This window comes from Mastigoproctus giganteus, chromosome 6, assembly GCF_048544385.1.
Source record: "Mastigoproctus giganteus isolate SK-2022 chromosome 6, ASM4854438v1, whole genome shotgun sequence".
In the NCBI taxonomy this organism is placed as follows: Eukaryota; Metazoa; Arthropoda; class Arachnida; order Uropygi; family Thelyphonidae; genus Mastigoproctus; species Mastigoproctus giganteus.
In genome coordinates, this window is record NC_143580.1 from 201206130 (window position 1) to 201223235 (window position 17106).

The window sequence follows — 17106 nt, forward strand, 5'->3', positions numbered from 1 at the left end:
CCTGACACAGCCCATGTATTTACTTGTTCGACTGACTCCCAGCAGTCCTGGAAATATCCATTACTTTGCTTTCTAGGCATATAGAAGCTGCTCATAGAAGCAGTGTAAGAATCAATTTTGCCTCTGCCTGCAGCCACTGTTAACCTTTTAGTCTGTGTATATGCCCCCCAAGCTGGAAGTTTTCCGACAGCAGTTTCTGATAGCAGTTTCAGCAGTTTCTGATAGCATCAGAAAATATTTTTGCATCCTTTCTATTTAAGTGTACCCCATTCCTGTAGAAGCAGTCTCTCTTGTCAACAAGCACAGACCAGGCTGAAAAAAATTCTACCCCTTGAGCCTTGCACAATCTCTCTAGGACCAAATTGATCGATCGAATTGATCTCATCATATACTCCCTCCTATCGTGTCTGGGCAGAATTGCAGACACTTTCACATTCAACTCTAACTCTTGACTTTTTTTCAACGTTCACCTGTACTTGTTGAGTAAATCTGCAGATCTCTTACTCTTAATGTCATTAGTTCCAATGTGTACAACAACATCACCTTTTGTGCTCTTAAAAGATATCTGCTCTACAACTTTTGCCCCTGGCTGACATACCCTGGTCCTGTTCCACCTATCCTTCTTGCATAGTATATTCCCCGTCACCAACAATAACTAGTTCCTTTGGAACTAGTTATTGTCGGAAGCTTCATTTGTAGAAGGATGTGAATTTGTTGGCACAAGTGCAGAAAAGAGCATCAAGATTAGTGAGGGGAACAAAATGGTGCCCTTACCAGGAAAGGCTTCAGTTCTATAAATTGCAGCATCTAGAGACTAGACACTTGCAAGGAGTTCTGATTGGATTGAGTAAGCATGCTCCTTCCTCTTGCTCAGACTATGCACGAGTGGGGAATAAATTAAATTGAGAATGGATGGGTGCATGGTAGATGTGTGGAAATTTTACTTCAGCCAGTAGATAGCTGATTATTGGAACAAAACTTCCATTTGTTATTGCAGAAGTAATCAGTTTGAATAAATTAGAGGAAGAACTAAAACTGTTATGGAGGGGTCAGGGATAAACAGGTAATATGGGAAGGGTTTTTTTTTTTTTTTTTGGCTTATATAGTCTATCCCCAATGTACATAAAAAATATGTTCCACAATCAACTTCTTATGTAAGTCGAGTTTTACCTAACTCGTTAATGACTAATAAAATATTGCTACTATATCCCTGATATGCCAAAATTCCAAAAACCACATAATATCCTCAGAAGAATGAAGAAAAATAGTTATACACCATAACAATTAAAAACTTTATCTGGGGACTGCAGAGAAGTAGTACTGCTTTCACTTATTCTCTTAGGCAGCACCTTATTAATGGTCAAAATGAAATTTTCTATAAAGAACTTCACAGGTATTGTTGACGTAAAGTCGTTGAAAATTATTGGACAGCATGAATTTCAACTTCACCACAGTAACCCAACATGTAATAAATATTACATATAAAATGCAAACAAAAGCTCCCACTTTGCTCTCAAACAAAACTGAACTGACTCTACAATCCAGAAAGAAAGGAAGAAAAGGATGTAGAGAAGAAGGGCTAGAATGTAATTCTCCAAAGAAATAGCTGATGGGACACTCTCACAATATTCAAGCCACAGTCCACGTGGCTTGAATATTGTGAGAGTTTCTTTGAAGTGCTTAACATAGTTCACCTGTCTCAAACACGTTGTCAAATATTTTTTCAGAATTTTTAAAGCAGAAAATTAAATGTTAGCTCTAGTTATTTACCTAGATTCTAGTTATGCTGCAGGCTAAACTATCCAACATAGTTTGTATGGGAACAAAAATAAAAACTTGTACTTATTGTTCCTTCATTCGACTTCACTCTTAACAATTATACAGACAGTATCTTTAAAACTTTAACAAAAAAATTTATGTAAGTCCGAAGTTACGTAACTTGGGCTTACGTAAGTCGGGGGCTGACTGTACTATATAAGCTTGCTTTCTTGAATGATTTCCCATGACTGTTACCAAAATTTTCCAAATGTTGCGTTTTTTGGCCACTGATAATACTCATTCATTTTAATGAAAAAAAGCTCATTAATTTTACATAAATTTTCAGAAAAATGTTGGTAACAAAATTTAAGTTTTTGGAGTCTTTAATTGCACATACCTCATATTAATAAATATCTTTTGTTTATATTTCTGTTTGTGATGCTTGTCATTAATGTATCATACAATCGCTAAAAAGGGTTAGAAATGTGAAATTCCTAGGTGATGCCCTTTCTTTGAACACCAGTGTATTTTTAAATTTTCTAATTTTACCACATTGTTTAGCTTTATTTATTAAAAAATATTCCACAAACTTTCATTTATATATGACAGTAATGGATATTGTGTTTCTTGAAATTAGTTTTGTTCCATTTGGTTTGCTTCTCTACTTTGATTCACAAATTGCTTTTCTAATTTTGTTTCTGGTTGTTGTACTTCATCAACTTCCATTTCTTCATATTTAATTTCAGGCAATAAAAAAGATAAAATAGCATTCCTTTGAATTTTCTATTGTTATTTTTGTCTTCTTCACTTAGAAGCTCCTGAATCATATCGACCCTACATTATTTGTAAAGAAATGCAGAATACAGTGCCCTGTACACAATAAAATATTACCAATTTTATTATGAAATTAAAAATATATAATCATAACAATTTTTTTTTTTTTTCTTTCTTCAGTATTACTGTAATACAATGCATTAAACCAGTATTTACAAAAAATGCTTTCAAATTAAGAATTTCAATGAAAAAAAAAATAAATTTCTTTTAATTTTGGCAGTGTATGTAACAAATATTTTAACATGAAATGCTAACTTAAAATCATTAATATCCATTTTTTTAAAGTTCTTGTGACATTCACTACATAAGTTTTTCATGACTGAGATATAAAATAGTGGTAGTATGCCACTTTGTATGTTATCTTTTATTGTGATCAATTTTATTTTTCTTATGAATCACCTTCTTTGCAATGACAACCTGAATGTATATGTATCACATGCAAATTGATTCTTACTAAATTCATTGAGGTAAAAAAAATCACCATGGAAAGGGTTAGTATCCCAGCTGAAATCACGCACAACACACACACTTCCTGCCAGTTGTGTTAGTCCCCCCCCCCATTTGTAGAATTATAAAATGTAATGGTCTTTGGGTTTTTCCTTCCTGTTGAAGAATTAATTTTACCACCCATACAGTTGTACATTACATGTCAGAATAATGTTCTGGCCTTTTTTTGGTAATATAGGATACTATTGTGACACCTTTTTGGAATGCAAATATACTGGGCTCATTGTTCATGGCCACAGATTCTTATCAGAATTTCTCTTATTTTCTGTGATAATACTTACCTAGGTGAGTGATGAACTTTTAAAAGTTTTTAGTTAGTGCAAGACATGATTATACCCCCAGGGGCTCACATCTGGTGAGTATGGGCTTGGCACACCCAGGGTCCTGAGCTGGATATCATCATTCTTCTCTTTCTTTTCTCTCTCTCTCTCAGAGGTAACTCAAGAAATTTTTTTTTTTTTTTTTTTTGCTGATACAGCACTCAGGCTTCCTTGCACCATATGGCTAATTATAATGATAATAATTATGAAAAGCACTGTTTCGCTACACAATGAACTGTACTTGGCTTGACCTGCTGGATTAATATAAATGACATTGCTTAGCCTCACAGGCCTCTTTGGCTTACACAAAGTGAAGAACAGTATAAATGGACAAAAAAAGCAGTATCTACAAGATTAAAGGTTTAAGAAGGCAAAAATTTCTAATCCATAACCAGTGAGTTACCAAGATCTTAATCTTGGTGACTCTGTATTTCTGGAGGAACTGTCAGGCTACACGATACTACTATGTTAAATTTTATATGGGATAATGGATTTCTCAGAGGACAATAATTTCCAATCCCCTGGCTGAAATTCTAGCAAATGCATTGAGTAATGCGATATCTTTGTAAATTGTTAGTATTCAGAGGTTACTTTGCTTGTTGAGGGAGGAAAAATCTAGGTTATCTCATGCGAGGTGGTGGGAGAAGAACTCTGTGCCTCCATCTGAGGCCAGCCGTTTAAGAAATTTCTTCAATCAGGGAGGGATAGGATTTGGACCCAGATCTTTCCAGAGTGGCAAGCCCCAAAAGTTCCTAGAAAATGAGTGAATACTGTTATATTTGTTATTACCCAAAAATTCTATAATATTTAGAGGTACATAACACCATATCTTCTAGCAATTTTTGCATTTTTTTCCAAAGAAATAAATCAGTTATAACTTTAATAATTAATCAGTTATACGAACTTTAAAATAAAAACCTGTTAATAAATTTGTTAAATGACATCTGGTAATTAAAATGTGTATTTATAATAAGAATGTTTTTTTTTTTTATTAAGATAGCAAAGGTTTTGAACAACAGTTTGCCACATGCAGCAATTCCTTGCATTCTGTACATATTGGATATGAAATTAGATTATCCACTTCCTGATGAACTCAACTTGAAAAAACGAAAATTATTTGATCCATCACTGGTTTCTCGTGGATTTGGAATTTTGCTCACAAAAGAAATTCCTCCAGTAAGTGAAGAAATAAACTGTATTGAAAATTCAAGTTTAACTGATTCTGTTTTTAAAATATGATCCATATCGAAGCTTACAATATAGCAAAGTTTAACTTTCAGTTTTTAGCTTCAGATACATTAAATTTGGTAATTATTTACATTTCGTGGAAAGAAAATAAAATAAAGAAAAGCAGTTATTTATGTGAATTTCAGTTGTTAAAGTTCAGTGTTAATGGAATGAAGTTGTTTTGAATTAGCACTATGGTAAGTTCAAACTATGAGGGCATTCTTGGACTCGGAGGAGGTTCCCACAGATGTGCAAATGTATCCCCAATTCATAAAGTCGGATCGAAAGGTAACACGAGTAATTACAGACCTGTTAGTTTAACTTTTGTTCTGGGAGAAATAATGGAGTCACTGGTTAAAGAAGCACCGCAGGATCATCTAGACAAGACTGCAGTTTTAGTTCAAACACAGTATGGGTTAAGGAGATATCTTGTCTGACCAAATTGATTAGATCCTATGATGTAGTCACAAAAGAACTGAATACAAAAAATTATTTTGATATCATATACTTGAATTTTAGGAAAACTTTTGCTACTAATGCACATGGAAGACAACTGAACAAGTTGGAGCAGTATGGTATTAAGGGCAAGTTGCTACAATGGATAAAAGGATGGTTGAGTGGGAGAAGATGGAGAGTGGTAATCAATGGACACTGCTCTTCATCGACTAATGTTATTAATGGAGTTCCCCAGGAGTCCATGTTGGACCCATTGTTGTTTTCTGTATTTATCGATGATATTGATGATGGTATATCAGGCTTAATGTCCATAAATGCAGATAATACAAAGGTTGGTAGGGTTGTTAATGATAGTAAAGACAGTATCTTACTGCAACAGGATCTAGAAAAGTTGAGCAGATGGGTTGAGAGGTGGCAACTGAAGTTTAACATTGATAAATGCAAAGTACTGCATATGGGTAGCAGTAACCCCAGAGTAACTTACCAACTGTACAGTTATTACTCTCAGGGTATTGAAGAATGAAAAAGACCTGGGGGTAATTGTGCAGTCAGATATGAAGTTTTCTGACCAGTGCAGACAGGCTGCAAGAGTAGCTCATGGGGTCTTGTTAATGATCTATAGGAATCTTGCTAGCAGGGATAAGGAGGTGATTATCTCTTTGTATAAAGCAATGGTCAGGTCACACCTTGAATACTGCATATAGGTCTGGAGGCCTCATTTTAGGAAAGGTGTTGAGCTACTAGAACAAGTATAGCAACCCTTTGTTCCTCTCACAGTGATATTAGTGAATGAAACAAAGGGTTGTTGTTACCAAGATAGGCTTAAGTTCTGCAAATTGCAACTTCTGGAGACTAGGTTCCTGTGAGGTGATCTGATTGAGGTGTATAAGGCCTTTAATGGTTTGAGTAAGCTCTATGCTGATGGGATCCTTCCTCTTGCTCGGATTCTGCACCTGAGGGGGCATAAATTCAAATTGAGGATAAAGACAGTTGTAAAATAGATGTGTGTGGAAATTTGCCTTTAGCCAGCGAGTGGTTAATTGCTGGAACAAACTTCCATCTGTCACTGTGGAAGTTGACAGCTTAATTAAATTCAAGGCTGAACTAGATAAACTTTTTGGAGTGAATGGATGTGTGAAATGGGAAGTTTTTTTGTTTTTTTTTGTCTTGGCTGGTGTTATATAAGCTTGCATTCCTGCATTATATGCCTCTGCTAATGCTATTGTCACGTAAATTGAATGTGTTCTGAGTGGTTTTCTTTTGACAAAATAAAACTTAGGGAACAATCTTGGAAGTCTCTACTTTTGCTTGAGATAGACTACTTGAAGCTCTTCTTGAAAAGGTTTGAGTAAGTTATCTGCATTACTACAAGAATTCAAACAATTTAAAATGGGCAGCAAATGACATAACCACTATCTTTCTAGAGGCCAACAAAAGTATCAAGATAAATCTGTCGGCACCTCCATAGCCAGGTGGGAAGGAGCAGCAGTGCGTACCACACGCTTCTTGATTAGACCGGGGTTCGAGCCCGTCACCACCAAATACAGAGGATGTGGAAAGGTCAGAGAATGACCACTGCATATCCCGGAGCAATATGGCCTTAGTTGCTAATGCTCCTAAAAACCAAATAAACAAAGCAAAACAAACAATAAATCTGTCAGCCACAGGCCAAAAATTTGTCTTCTGATGGGACTTAGTGGTTTAGTCGCTGAAATTTATCTCAACAATATTGAGCAATTATACTTAAATCCATATATTCCCAGGTTAACATTTTATGGTAGGTACTTGGATGATATCCTTGTTATTTCACATGAAGATATTGTAAATAATTTTATGGATTCCTTTAATAATATACATAAGAGACTTAAGTTTACTTTGGAAAAGGAAAAACTGTGTGAGAATTCTATAAATTTTCTTAATTTTACATTAACAAGGGTCAACAATGATATACATTTTAAAATTTACCGTAAACCAACAAATACAGGAAAATTTTTGCATTATTCGAGTTACCACCCTTTTATGTATAAAAGGAGTATAATTTTTAACCAATTTTATAATACGATAGATACAGTTCTACACAGGAATATCTGAAGGACGAACTCAGGGAACTTGTGACAAGATTTTTAAACAGGGATATACACTAGGTGTAATTAGGAGCATTCAACGACAGGCAAAGCAAAAATCAGAATCGGTTCAACTTAGTAAGAGCACTGCACATAAATGTTTTATTAAAGTTTCATTTGTACAGCAATGATATGAACAGTTCATTAACATATTTAAAAACACAGAATTTAAAATAGTTGCACAACCAATAAAAATAAACTCCAGACAATATTGAGGGCCAGGAAGACAATCTCAGTCTCTAACATGGAGTGAATCAATATATTCTATAACATTGTTTGTGGGAATGCGACTCCTTTTACATTGGTTCTACCCATAATTATCTTTCAATGCGATTGCAACAACACCAGGCATCTGTGAGGGCAAAAAGGACAGGTGCTTCTGAACTTTCCTTTCACGCCATCCAAGAGAACCATGTTTTTCTTTTTAACGGGGCTAAAGTAATTAATATACAGAATGAATACACAAAACTATTAATAGCCGAAACACTTGAAATTAAGTTAAACTCCAAATCTATAAATGTACGGAGACCATACACCATTTCAGACTCGTGGACCTTTACGAGCATGTGTGAATAGCAATATTCACGTTAGTTAACAAAAATAATCTTGTCACGATTATTTTTGTTAATAAAATCTTGTCATGATTATAAATCAAATTGAATAAATTCAATTTGATTTATAAGAGAGTAGGTATTGTTAAATGCGTCAATTTACTTCTTGTGAACTAGGTTATTTCGTAGCCGAAATAACCTAGTCGCATATAAAGAAGTTTAGTCTTGGATATATTTTAACATAGTTTGATAATTGCTTTCGATTTCTAGTCTGTTATTGCTGGTGGGTTAGTTTTGGGTGGTTTGATGTGCATCAGCTACTCTTTGCTTTTCCTTGGTAGCAGTGAGTAGATATTGGGAATTGAATGCAAGATTAGTTTTATGAAACTCGTATAAATTAACTATCTTTTAGTATGGATAATATCGCATCATTAACTTAGATCTTTTATACAATGTATTGGTGTGATAAATTTGGTACTGGATAAATTTGATGTGAGCTTCGGGTGAAGAAATTTCCTATAAAAAGGTATGAGAAGTTATTTTCAAACAATATTATTAAAAGTAGGAAGGATTGGGCTTCATTGCTCTTATATTTTGAAATTGTAAAGGAGCTTACAAAATGCACAAACTGAAGAACCTCTCTTTTATTTAATGATGTATTCAAAAATAATGAAATAAAATACAGTCAAACCTGTTGGCCCCTTGTGGTTCTACTAAAAATTTCACAGCTTAGTAAAAACACAAAATTCATTGTAATGAAATTGATTTATATAATGCAGTATTCCATATCTTTCTATACATAAAATAATTTTCCTCCTAATGATATTTATTCAGCCAGTGGGAGAAGAGAGATGCGGGTTATGTGCTAATACATAACAAATACTAAAATACGTAATAGAAGCTTGTTTTACTGTGGTAAAGCACGCTTCCGTTTAAGCATGGTCATGCACTATGTTTATCTAACATGACCACATAGTACCATTCTTGATTTCCATAAGTAACGTATTTTTTAAATAAACTAAATGCAACAAGACATAATATTTTAAGAGTTTAAGATTCTATATCTATATAATATTGGATATACCATAGACAACTCTTAAAGAAAAAACTATGGTCGTAGTGTGAAAGGCACCCACCAATGAAAAGACAACTGGTTTTGAAACTGTGCCGTCTGGGCAGTTTAAATTCTACTGGCCTTAAATATGCAACACAGGATAGTCCTCGGTGTACTAATTGAATATAAGTGACAGTAGTCTTCTCTATTAGTGCAATACATGGCAACTTGTTGAGAAGGATGAGCACAATATGAGATACAGATGAAATGATGCCTTTTACACTAATTTTTCTTTAAGAGTTGTCTATGGTGTATCTACACCGATATTATATAGATATAGTAACGTATTTACATATTCATAGCTGAGGAAGAGACACACAAAGTCAAAAGCTTCTGTAAGTATTTTATTTTATTTTATCAAAAGAAGCTTGTTATTTTGTTATTTGTTATTTGGTTATTTTTTTTTTTTGGGAGCATTAACAACTAAGGCCGTATTGCTCCCAGGATATGCAGTGGTCATTCCCTGACCTTTCTGCATCCTCCGTATTTGGTGGTCACGGGCTCGAACCCTGGTCTAATCAAGAAGCGTGTGCTATGCACTGTTGCTCCTGCCCACCTGGCTACGGAGGCGCCTCAAAAGAAGCGAGCACAGTGAGCAGGGGGCAAAGCCCCCTAGTAATAAATTAAGAAACTATATAAGCATTAATTAATTTGCAAATAAAACCATGCAGCGTAGTCTTTATTGTTTAACTTAATATCTAGATCTGACATAATTATTCCAGATATTGCTTAGTATTAATAGTAAAGAACACAAATTATACTACATTGCTAAAAAGTAATAATTTAATTATCACTGATGGGTTTGGAAATATTTGAATAATATATCTAATTTCTGAACCTGTCAGTGATAATTAAATTGTTGCTTTTTAACAGTGTAGTGTTTGTTCGCTTGCCATTAATGCTAACCTAATACCTATCTTCCAGCATTAACTGTCTTGTAGGTCTTATATCAATGTATGTTGTATATCCACTGAAAAGATATTGAAAATATATTTAGGTATTTATTAAGAAGCAAAAGCTGTACTACCCATGAAATAAATTAGTAAATTAAGGCCATCTTGTCCTAAATGTTTATTGACCAGCAGAATTTTAACTGCTGTAAATAATATTATTGGTCTCAGTACTCAAGATAGAACAAACTATGGTAAATTTTTGGATTTTTTTTATTTCAAAGAAATAAATTTGTGATTCACTACTATCTAGATTAATATTGTTAATCAGTTATACTAATTTTTCAAAATTAAAACTTATTAATATAGTTGTTAAATGATATATGATATTTGGTAATTAAATTATATATCTAATTAAAATTAAAATTAGTTCATTTTGACTAATTTTAATGACTAATGACTCGTGAATAATGACTAATGACTCGTGAATAATGAAACAATTTTGTATATGAAGTGTTCTATCTTTAATATTAAGATCGTAGTATTACTTATGGCAATTTAAATTCTGCTGGCCTTAAATATGCAGCACAGGATAGTCCTCGGTGTACTAATTGAATATATCTTTCTTCTTGTTTATGTTCAGGGTATATTGTGTATGATTTGAAATCTAAGTGAAATAAACAGTCTTTTGTGTACTATTGATTAAGAAAATAATACAAAATTATTTTTTCTGAAAATTATGGTTATTATTGCATTGATTTCTAGATGATAGTAGTAGTAGTGGCATGTGATGCAAGAAAGCAATTCCCGGGCTTGGGATAATGCAGCTGGTTCTCTACATGATTAGCTGTCAAATATGAAATGGTATTGAAAAGTTTGTGGCCTATCATATATTTCATTTCTTTGACAGTAAAATAAGCACAACAGTATTAAAATACAAGCATTTATAATGTATATAACCAAATTTTTAGAGTATTATCTTATATTATTATTATTTTATTTTTTTGGCTAAAAAGGCCTGCTGAAACCAATAATTTCACAAAAAGAGGAGGACCATGCTGTAACGAAATACTTTTTTTTTTTTTTTTAAGGATTATCTAGAAAACAAATCCATGATGATATGATGAAGATTGCTTGCTAGGTTGTTCAGTATAGGGTACTATTAAGAATAGGTTGCTGAATGCAGAAAGGATCGTAGAGTTAATAGTATTTGCAGTGACTAAGTGATATCTTATACATTATTAGCCAAAAAAATATATACAGGGTGATTCACTACCAGTGCGACAAACTTGCAGGAGGTGTAGGGGGCACAAACACGAATCGGAATCACATAGCATTGCAGGGTCCGAAATGCCTTCGTCATGCAGTAGAGGACGTTGAATGGGAGGTCACTTGAACAGCCATCCCGCTGGAAGTCAGCATTTGCGAACCGTTTCTGTTGAAGAAGCCAAGTAGCAAAAGTCCTCTGGAGTGGATAATCCACAGGCTCCAATGATTGGACGCAGTGCAGATGGTATGAACTCATTTGGTTTGTTGACAGTATTCTCCATACAGTGGATTGGGAAATAACCAATCGTTGGCCTATCGCTTGAGTTCGTACTCGGATTGCCTTCTGCAAGATGTAGGACATTCTCCTCATTGTCTGGCGTCCTCGTCGTTCGCTCTCGATTCATGGTACCTCTCATGAAACAACCAGTCTCATGTAACCTTCTATGCACACGTGCGAAAATCATATGATGAGGAGCATGCCTGTGCAGGAAATGTGGCGCCTCTGTAGCCAGGTGGGCAGCGGTGCATAGCACACGCTTCTTGATTAGACTGGGGTTCGAGCCCGTGAGCCACCAAATATGGAGGATGTGGAAAAGGTCAGGGAATGACCACCGCATATCCCCGGAGCAATATGGCCTTAGTTGCTAATGCTCCTAAAAAAAAACCAAATAACAATAAAAAAATAAATAAGGTGGGAAACGTTCCTGGTACAAGCACAGAGCGGCGCGCCCATTACAGTCTACAGCTCCATACGCGAGGTGCATGTCGGCCAGTTCAACGTTTGAATACTCGTCCATCCTACTGCCTCGGAAACCGGTTCGCAAATGCTGACTTCCAGCATGATCGCTGTTCACGCAACCTCCCGCTCAACGTCCTCTACCATATGACGAAGGCATTTCGGACCCTGCAATGCTATGTGCTTCCAATTCATCTTTGTGCCCCCTACACCTCCTGCAAGTTTGTCGCACTGGTAGTGAACCACCCTGATTATATATTTCATATGCCTACCCTTTCTAATAATTTGTCCAAATTCTTCTTTACATGAATTAAAATTGCTCACTTACACAACACCAGATAGAACTTTATTCCAACAGTCAATTACTCTCTGGCTGAAAGCACTGGCAATTGTTTCAATAGATCTACATCCTTCCTGAAATGAGGCTTCCAAATCTGTATTTTGTACTCAAGATATGGCCTAACAATTTCCTTATATAATGGGATAATCACCTTTTTTCCTCCTAATGTAGAGTCGATCCTTAATCTTGAGCATCTTATATAACCTTGGGCATACCAGATGTTGCCTGAGGTTAAGCTAGCTACCCTTGCTTATAATTTATATCATAGCATTTTGCAATTATTTTAAATAGACTATTAACTCAAGCAGTGCAATAGCTGGGTGTACAATTTTATTGTTACAATTACTTGGCTTTTACCTCTACTCTATTAATTATAAAATTTTATCTTGAGTATTTATGAACAAATTCTTTAATTTTTGGAGGAAAAGCAAGACGGGGAAAAAATAAAAATTATGATGCCATAGAAAGAATGAAAAGAAAAATTCAGTTCGTGTTAATTTTATACGTAGTTTGAAAAATACAGTAGAACCTGGATAATAAGTTCCTGAATAAGAAGTTTTTCCCTGTACTAGGTTTGGTTTCTCAATTCCCAATTTCAAATTTATATATTGTAATGTATTATTTTCCCGTTTAAGAAGTTTCCCAGGTAAAAAGCTTTCCCACATATAAAGTACATGATGAAGAATATACAGTGTATTATTATAATGATGTTTTCACACTTAATACATTTTTAAATATAGAAATTCTTTATTTTTATATTAAAAAAGTATTAAACAATATAAACATTTTGATATGACAGAAGTGACATATTGCATTTGTTTACATTGATATCCATAATTGTATAACATCGACTACATGAAGCACAGTGAAGTATTTGCCATTAATGTCTGAAGGTTCTGAATTACTTAGTGGATTGTTGCTGTGTCTTATTGTAATTGTGACCTTTAAGATATGCTGAAAACTGAACTTATAATACAGTCTATAACAAAATCTTTTTAAATCATGACTAATATTGTTTTGCATTGAAAGTCATTTTTTATTCTTGATAGTTTTCCTTCAAATGAAAATTCTTTCCACATGTTTATGCTTGTTTGAAACATTTGGTAATGAGTTTGATAAACAGAATGTTAAGCAATCAGAAATCCTCAGTTTAAAAATGGTTTCCATAGGCAGAGTAAAATATTTATAAATTCTGAAATAGTATTAGTATTAGTATTAGTAACGGCCGCATGGTGCAAGAAAGCCTATGGCTTATGCTGCACCAGCCAAAAAAATAAATAAATAAAATAAAATAAAAAATAAAAATAAAAAATAAAAAATAAATAAAAAATAAATAATAATAATTAATAAAAAAAAATTAAAAAAAAATTTAAACCTATCATCCTATGCAAGCGCATAGGATGATAGGTTTAAATTTTAAACCTATCCTCCTAGTACTAAAGTACTATCCAGATGACCTTTGAATTTCCCCAAACTGTCGGCCTCTACCACCCATGAAGGCAACTTATTCCAGTAATTTATAACTCGCTGGCTAAAATAAAACTTCCTGCAGTCCAATCTAAACATTTCCCCCCGTAACTTGAATTTATGTCCCCTAGTTCTAGCATCATTTATAATCTTGAAAATTTCGTCCTCATTCATTTTACTGATGCCTCTCAGAGCCTTAAACACCTCAATCAAATCTCCTCTAAGGTGTCTAGTTTCCAAACTCTGCAACCCACATATTCGAAGTCTTTCTTCATAAGGACGCCCTTTTGCCGATCTCACCAGGCGAGTTACCCTTCTTTGCACCCTTTCAAGAAGCTCGATGTCTTTCTTTAGGTGCGGTCTCCATACTTGGAACACAGTATTCCAAGTGTGGTCTAACATAAGCCTTATATAATGGGATTATCACGTCTCTATCTCTACTTGCAAAAGTTCGATAGATCATCGATAGGACACCATGGGCCTTCCTTGCAACCTGTTTACAATGCTCAGAGAATTTCGTGTCTGACTGTATCGTAACACCCAAGTCCCTTTCCTCCAGTACTGGGTTTAGTTGAACTCCACCAAGTGAATACGTTTTTTTGGGATTACTGTTTCCCAGGTGTAATACCTTACACTTTGTTGGATTAAAGCACAGCTGCCATTTTTCTGACCATTCCTGAAGTCTATCTAGGTCTCTCTGAAGAAGCTCAGCTTGACAGTGATCATTAACTACTCTACCAATTTTAATATCATCTGCAAATTTAGACATCACGCCCTCTATCCCTTCATCAATGTCGTTTATGAAAATTAAAAACAACAGTGGTCCTAATACTGATCCTTGGGGAACCCCACTTCTTACATCAACCCAATCTGAGGAATAGCCATTTATCACAACCCTCTGCCTCCTGCCCTGAAGCCATCCTTCTATCCATCTAAGGATTTTCCCAGTGATTCCAACCTGTTCCAGCTTATAAAGCAACCGCTCATGTGGGACTGAGTCAAAAGCTTTGCTAAAATCTAAATAAACAATGTCAAAATTATTCCCTAAATCCAGCTCGTGAGTGACCCTTTCGAAATAGCGAACCAGATTTGTTAAACATGATTTTCCCTTTACAAAACCATGCTGAGTATCCTTGAGAATTTCAATTCGATCCAAATGATCCTGAATTCCACCCTTGATCATTGGCTCCATGATTTTCCCTACTACTGAAGTCAGGCTGACAGGTCGATAATTTCCAACTTCACTTTTAGAGCCACCCTTATGTATGGGAGATACATTTGCACTTTTCCAATCCAAAGGAATCTCCCCAGAGTCTAGTGATGCTCGCATAATTAGTCTCAATGGTTCAATGCACTCGCTTGCCACCTCTCTTAAGATTATAGGGTATATTCCATCAACTCCAGGAGCCTTACTGGTCTGTAGGCTCGAAAGTTTTTTCATTAAATAATCTTGCAAAATTTCAATATCATTAATTACATATTTTTTAACTTCGCTCCCACAATTTCCCATTGCCACAAAAGGTTTTTCATTTGTAAACATTGATGCAAAATAACTGTTGAGTTCATCTGCAACGGCAGCTGGTGTATTTATTACTATCCCCTTTCCCTTACATAAAGGTCCGATCTGGTTTGTCCTGCTCTTCTTGGTACTTAAAATAGTACTTTAAATAGTACTTAAAAATCAACTTTAAGTTAGGTATGTGTATCTTTTCATTTTCATTTGTGTAGTTAATATTTCATACCCTTAGGAAATTTTTCTTTCTAAGATGTTTTCCCTCGTAAGAAGTTCTAAATAGGGTTATACATAGTAAAACCCTATTAAGAAGTTCTTGGAAAACTTCTTAATAGGGTTTTACTATGTATATATATTACTAGTTTTTATTATTTTCTAAATATAAATACTTTCACCAATGTAGATATTTTTCGATGAACCTATTTCGTCAGGTGCCTCCGTAGCCAGGTGGGAAGGAGCAGCAGTGCTTAGCACACGCTTCTTGATTAGACCGGGGTTCGAGACCGTCACCACCAAATACGGAGGATGCGGAAAGGTCAGGGAATGACCACCGCATATTCCTGGAGCAATACGGCCTTAGTTGCTAATGCTCCTAAAAACCAAAATAACAAACAACAAACAAACCTATTTCATCCTTCATTAGTAATAATATCATCCATTAACATCATTATATGCTAATCTGCTTATTTTGTAAACACTGTGATTGGTACATTATTCTTTTCCATGATACTCATCAGTTGATTACAAGGGATATATAACTTGAGTGGCAGCCATTTAATTGTACATTTGAAACTAAAAGAAATGTAGTCAAGTAAATATAGGCAACCAGCATGGAGGCAGCTCTGAGTACTCAGACTCACCACCCCATTAGGGATAGGCTCTCAGTGGTTGGTATACCTTATATAGAAATTTTGGAGTGAAGAGAAGTAACCAGTGAAAGCACTTATGAAAGTGCAGACAGCTTTCTGAGACTTTCTTGTTTCCTCTGCACACTGTTCTCTTTTAGAGAGCTTGAAATTTGTAAATTAAAATTTGGTAACAGAATAAAAATTATATAAAGAAGATAATAAAGAAATTATATAAAGTAAATGCAGCAACTGTAAACTAGGCATCTGCATGATTACCTAAATGAAGTGTTTGAAAATTTAAAAGGTTTGGGTGAACTAAATGTTTGATGATAGATGACACAGAGATTGAAATGGACAAAGAACAATTGCACAATTGATGTACAGAAATTGCCTTTAGCCAGAGAACGATATTGAAATAAAATTCCTCCTAGTGTTTTGGGAACAGGTAGTGTGAATAAATTTAAAGCAAGATTGCCCAGACTATTCCTGTAACTTATTCCATGCATTACTCTTCCCCTTGCTCTGTGGGATATTTTTTTTTTTTTTTTTTAATTTTAAATATAAGTTACAGAAATTTGCAAAAGTGAGAAGTTAGTAGTCATAATATGGAAACAAAAAACCCCTAATGGGGAAACATATGCACAACTAAGTTATTAATACTTCTACTTCCAAACAGAGCAGACTACTGATATGTATTCTCCATTTTCTTCTGCTTGAATTTTGCTGATGCAGATATCCAAGCAGTTCCTAGTATCACTGCTATAAACATTAAACCCTTCAAATAGGCCTCTGGGGTTGGGTATATTCATACTATAATTTTTAGTGTTTCTCACCAACCACTGAAGTAAAAACAAAAACCAAAATCTTAAAAAGTTTATGTTTAAATTTACAATAATTTACAGTAGATCAAACAAAATACGATTATACAAAATGTTACTGATAATAAAATACTGAATTAGGATAGAATAAAACAAATGTAATTTACAGTGAATGTACAAATAAAATGATAATAAAATACTGAATTAAAATGCAATAAAATATACTAGATTAAAAGTGCTAAAATAACTGAAGCTTTCAAAGGCCTTCTTCCTCAACAGTGTACTTCTATACTGCGGTGCCTCATTAAATACCAACAAGTTCACGGTGCATCTCA

At 34.5% G+C, this 17106-nt stretch overlaps 1 protein-coding gene across 1 annotated transcript in view; it reads left to right on the top strand.

Moving 5' to 3' along the window:
* Positions 1 to 17106, top strand: part of LOC150084878 (endoribonuclease Dicer-like) — a 156646-nt gene that overhangs the window by 99386 nt on the left and 40154 nt on the right. Inside the window, exon 7 of the mRNA XM_090376376.1 lies at positions 4416 to 4595. Within this exon, the coding sequence (XP_090232502.1) occupies positions 4416 to 4595 (180 nt within the window). The remainder of the gene's footprint in view (positions 1 to 4415; positions 4596 to 17106) is intronic.